General features: G+C 45.3%; 1 protein-coding gene across 1 annotated transcript in view; it reads right to left on the bottom strand.

Moving 5' to 3' along the window:
* Nucleotides 1–6,000, bottom strand: part of PTPRK (protein tyrosine phosphatase, receptor type K) — a 492,629-nt gene that overhangs the window by 43,037 nt on the left and 443,592 nt on the right. Inside the window, 2 exon segments of the mRNA XM_015416770.1 lie at nucleotides 1,077–1,109; nucleotides 2,461–2,619. Of these exon segments, the coding sequence (XP_015272256.1) occupies nucleotides 1,077–1,109; nucleotides 2,461–2,619 (192 nt within the window).

Here is a 6,000-nt window from a genome sequence, read left to right on the forward strand (position 1 = left end):
AGCCTGGTGAAGAAGCACACACCTCCATTATTGTGAGCAGTAAGAAACAACAGCTTGGAGAAGAGACAGCCCCCATTGCAGAAATAGTTGTAGTCACGTACTACCCATCACTGCTTTGTTCCTGCATTGGTATTTCCTGCCAAATGGACATTTGGTTTACAATGGAATGGCCAGCTTCATCTACACTACAATGGAGCATCCTGACACCAAGGTTTTCACACCTGCCCAGATGCCCTTCTTTGAGTAAGGTATTGGATTTCAATATTGGCCACTCCTGATAGGTAACCTCCCACTCCTATAGGCAACCAATAGGATTAGTTTTCGGACGGACTAACAGGTAGGTAGGTCCACAGGTTGGAACAGTTACCTCTCACCTAAGGGACCCCCTATAAAAGGTAAGGACCATTCACCTGGCCCTTCCTAGCTAGCAACCCCCACAACAACCCCTGTCTGCTTTATACCCCCCTTGAGTCCCACTTGCTATCCCCAAACCCTTGCCTCTACTTTGATCTCTTGATCTGCAGTCAGGAGACCCACGCGTTCTGGCTGGTTCTAGTCGTGTGTGAATTCTCCCTAGATTTCTATTTCTTCCCATCTATTCTTCATTGGAACAACCAAGCTGCAAAGACAGATAACTATTGCCCATCATCACCCCCACCTGCTAATGCAACCGTGCTTACTTTAATACTATATTTCTAAGGAACTTGATTGAATGTGTGAGTGCATCAGTATTGTTTGTATGAGACTTATATTCTTTAAGTAAAAGACATTTATTTTAACAACACCAGCATCGACTCCTTCTCTGGTAACCCTTGGTGGGAACAGGACCTTGGTATAGTTGGCAAGAACCAGTTTATAAATTGCCAATTGGTGTAAATAAAGCAATTCGGCTAACATATTATAGATAAATATATAGACACACATTATACATACACATTATATGTGTTCACCTTCATTATATGTGTTCACCTACAATACAATATTTGTGAGAATGATTAAATATCCACTATTATAAACTTACATGCTATTATGTTTCCATATCTATTCTTTGTTCTGTTTTGGTCCTTTTTTGCCACATCCCAAGAAGCAGACTGCCCTTCAAAGAAGCTCTTTTTAAAGGAAAAAAAGACATCATTTAATTAATATTCCTTTTTTAACTCATCTTTTTCTAGAAAAGTACATATAAAGATTGTAAAATTAAAAACAAACCAACCAACCAGTAAAAGTATGAATAACATACTCCTCGGGAGACTTTTAAAAAATGATACAAGATAGGTTCCCACTAATGGGCAAAAGTGACTTGTTGCCAAAACAGTGTTTTCTGAGTGAGCTATCACAGAATGTTCCACAGAATACAGGTGGGGCATCGCATGACTTGAGAGAGTGAAAACAGTTGTTTGTATTTATTGGCAAGAAAGTTTTTTCTTGTTTTTGCCTCACTAATCATTAATGAATGCTAACAGAAAATATAAATAATAACAATAATTATTCCTGTGAGCTGCCTCTGTCAAAGATATCAGTTGTGTACAAATGAGAAGGAATCACTGGCCATGTATCTGAATTTGAAATAAGGGTTTAGCAAAGGACTTTGCACATTTTCCCTATATGGCAAGAGCCACAAAATTAGATGAAGTGTAAGAAAATTGGATGGGTTTCACCACAATTTCAAATCCTTGGTTAAAGAAAGCTCTTGTTATCCATAGTAAAGGTAAAGGTTTCCCTTGCTCTAAAGCCAATCGAATCCGACTCTAGGGATGCAGTGCTCATCTCCATTTCCAAGCCGAAGAGCCAGTGCTGTCCAAAGACATTTCCGTGGTCATGTAGCCAGCATGACTAGACGCCAAGGTACACGGAACGCTGTTACCTTCCCACCAAAGCAGTACCTATTTATCTACTTGCAAGTTCTTGCTTTCGAACGGCTAGGTTGGCAGGAGCTGGGACCAGAGATGGGAGCTCACTCCGTCATGTGGCACTCGGGGCTCAAACTGCTGAACTACTGACCTTCCGGCCTGCAGTTCAGCGTCTTAACCACTTGAGCCACCACAGCCCCCTTGTTATCCATAGTCATAGTTAATACTTGTGCCAACTGACTGCTTCATAGGGCTAAGTGTGCAGTTTGTTCCAGGGATGGGAGAAAAGGGTAATTCAGGCTCCTGAGAATGTCTCCCTGTATGCTAATTGCAGTTTGCAGGCAGGTCCTGCTACAGTCTGCACTGGCCTCCTCTGACTTTTTTGTCCTTTGTAATGGAGCCTGAAGCAATGGGACTCATTGGTTCACTTTGAGATTATTTCATTAACTAATGTCTTATTGAGAAGCTATCCTTTTAAAATATTAATCCCATTAAACATTCATTTTAATCTTCTTGTAATTAAGAACCCTCAACGCAAACAAGAATCTCTACTCTCAAAGGGCCTCTCTGTCGTAAGTCACTTTAAAAAGGGAACTGCTGACATTTTTACCTCATATTCTTCTTTAAAACCATAGCTGTCAGATGTTTTCATGAGGTTAATATGCTGCAGCAAATCAGCCACTCTGATAGCAGGATGCAGTTGGCCTGTCTGGTAAGGGGACTCCGTTCCTTCACAGAGGTACCGAGGCACATCTAACAGGCGACTTGACTCTGCTGTCGCACTGTGGTTTTCATCTGCGGTTATAAGATCCCAGAGAATACAGTAAAGTTCAATAATAGCGAAACTTAAAAATATATGAGCTACAATCTGGTTTTAAATTAGCTCACTGCAGAACTTTGCAAAGGTTTGGGTGCTATCATTTCCCATATAACAAGAAGCATGTAGGCAACAATTGTATTTTAACTGCATATATGTTTTTAAAAACACTGCTCCTTACAAACACTTTGTAAGAAGATTCAAGTTTATTCAGCTACAGCACACAGTTGAAAACTCCTAATTCTTCTCAGTTTGAACTGGCTTTCTTAGTCAACACGAGTAACCTGAAAAAGTTCATTGTCCAACCCATTTCGAACATAGCTTGACTGGATCTGCAGGATGTATTGTATTATTACAATCTCCACAGAATCCACTATTTTTTACGATTATGTAATAGCTTTCCATTAATCATGGACTTTGGAACCAACTGGCTGCTTCAGGGTCTTTGAAGCATTGTACAGGTTCACTTATCTACGTACACATGACCATGAAATGCTTCCAGCAAAGCTGACAACCTTTGTTTGGACCTAGGACCACCTTATACATTACGACTGTCAAAACAACTGATGTACCTTTGGAGATATGTGGAGGACATTCCTTGATCATCTGGTGAACCATTGGATACAAACAGCTCACCCTTAGTGGCCACATGGAACAATTTAAACTGGCCTCCATGTGGGATGACCACAAGTTGATAGTATGCAAACACTAGAAGTACACATTCTGTTCTTAGGGACATGCTCCATAATTAAGAATGAAGGATTTTAAAGATAGTAGACGACGGGTGTAACCAGTGTTCCCTCTAAGCTGAGTTTGTGTGAGCCAGCTCACAGTTTTTTAGCCTCCAGCTCACACATTTTTGTCCCAGCTCAGGAAGGATGGCTCCAGAGCAAACTAATTCATGCAGCAGCCAAATCACTCGCTCACAACTTTAATGCCAGAAGCTCGCAAAGTAGAATGTTTGCTCACAAGACTCCACAGCTTAGAGGGCACATTGGTTGTAACTGTCATGCCCTGATTGTGCACTTCTAAAGGCATCTCAGTGTCCACTATTGTGTGTGTGTGAAATATAAGTTGTGTAAAATTTATTAACATGAAAAAGTAAAATGTTAACCAACAAATTAATGTAACTCTAATACGACAGTTGTATACAATACAGTATGAGCACAGCTACTCTGTAATGGCATCACAGATTCCACTGAAGTACCTTTGTTTCACCATTCAAGCACCACTGGCAGTGGAAAGTGTCATCAAGCTGCAGATTACTTTTGGTAAACTCATAGGGTTTTCAAGGCAAGAGATGAACAGAGGTGGTTTGCCATTGCCTGTCTCTGTAGCAGTTCTGGACTTCCTTAGCAGTCTCCCATCCAGTTACTAACCATGTCTGACCCTTCTTAGCTTTCGAGATCTGACAAGATCAGGCTAGCCTGGGCCATCAAGCACAACTACTGATTTTATATCAAGGGAAGTCCTGCTTTATTTAAATAAGCACATGTTCCAAAATAATTACTAGCCAGATTGATGTTGTCAGGGTGAATACTAGAACAGACCTTACCAGCATGATTGAGGTAAAACCTAGTTGCTTTCTGACCAGAGATACTCTGATCAACATCATTTCAGGAGAGCAGAAAAGAAGAGAAATACAGATAGTCCTATTGCACATGACAGACATTTGAAGTCAAAAGGTCTATATACTATAAGCTTGCCAACTCCTCCGCTAGGGCGGGGGTCCCCAGATTGGAGATCCCCCACCCCCACTTTTTAAGAATTGGCCAGCGGGGGACGCTCTAGCATTAGCCATAGAGACGAAAGCTAGAGCGCCCCAGATCTCTGACCGTTGGCGGGCACGTCTGGCTTCAAAGAGTGTAGTCCACTACTCGCCTTGCCTCCTTAGCTCCGCCCGCTCCCGGAATCCCTCATTTGGCAGGCGATCTGCTTGTTGGCCGCCTGCATTCCTCCCAAGCCAACGCTCGCAGACCGAGGCCAAGCAGCAGGCGACATCCCCTCGTCCCGGGCTCATGTGGCAACGACACATGCTGTGGTTTTTGGAGCCGTCATAGTCTGGGTGCACCCTCACTGGCACCGCCAGGAAGAGCTGGGACTGGAGGTCGTCCAACGTGCCCATCCTGGCCATGCAGCATGCTCTCCGGGTGGGCGGGTGGTGGTGGTGGGGATTACCAGACAAGTGTTCCCTCTAAGGTAAATGAGTTCAGTGCGCTGTGTGTTTGGCTGGCCACTGCCTTGCATGGCTCTGGGCAGTGGCGGGCTTCCCTCTCTGCAGCCAAGGTCAGCTAGCAAGGTGGTGGGGTGGCTCCTCCTCACTGAGCGCCACTCCCACCCCCCGTGCTGGCGTGCCAGAAGAAAGACGTGGATGCAGTGCTGGAGCGCTCCAAGGCAGCTTCGGCTATGTCACTGGGCCCGCCAGCCCAGCCTCCCGAGAGCAGCAAGGGAAGGGAGAAAGAGCGCCCGCTGAAAGGAAGGGAACTGCTAGGCCAGCCCACAAGCCCTGGGCCCCCACCCAACAGCTGCTCTGCAAATGCACCCAGGAGGGAGGGAGGGGCCAGCCAGAGCTTCCCCTGCCCACTTCAGCACTCCACCTAGCAGACGAAGGCACACCTTTAACTGTCTGGTGACTGGGATGTACGCCCTTTGTCCAGTCTCCCTTCTCAAGCCTTGTTGCAGCGAATCCTGTCTTTCTCCGCTGGGCGCCCCCTTCCCCTGTAAGCTTTTTCTGGATCTCTTCCACTCCTCCGTTTTAGGAAGGGGTGGCTGCTCTTGGGACCTTCTGAGAACTTTCTCGCTCCAGTCTCAGGCTGCAACCTGCCTCCCCCCCCCCCAGCCCTTGCCCTCAAATTGTCATTAACAAAAAACAGAAGGGTCGGGTGTCTAGGGTTATTTTCTGTGCAGGTAAGGAGAGCACTGGAGGCAAGTTGGCTGGTGAATTTTAATCTTCCATCCAAAGCACGCCATGGAGTGGGGACAGGGCTGCCAGGTCTGGGTTGGAGGTACTTGGAGATTTTGGGGGTAGAGCCTCGGGAGGGAGGGGTTTGGGGAGGGGGTGAGATTTCAAAGAGATACCAAACAGTCCATCCTTCAAAGCATCCATTTTCTCCAGGGGAACTGATCTCTGTCATTTGGAGATCAGTTCTAATTTTGGGAGATCTCCTGGCCCCACCTGGAGGTTGGCAGTCCCGTTTACTCCTCCAACTTCTGGACCTTCAATGTTCATGCCCCCCAGGTTACAGTCCCATAGTGACTTTTCTTCCCCCCCCCAACTTTAATTATTCATTTTAAGGGGTCACTGTCAGCCATGCCTTGGGTCATTTCTACTTC

This window comes from Gekko japonicus, unplaced genomic scaffold (genome assembly GCF_001447785.1).
Source record: "Gekko japonicus isolate JY-2015 unplaced genomic scaffold, Gekko_japonicus_V1.1 scaffold92, whole genome shotgun sequence".
Lineage (NCBI taxonomy): Eukaryota > Metazoa > Chordata > Lepidosauria > Squamata > Gekkonidae > Gekko > Gekko japonicus.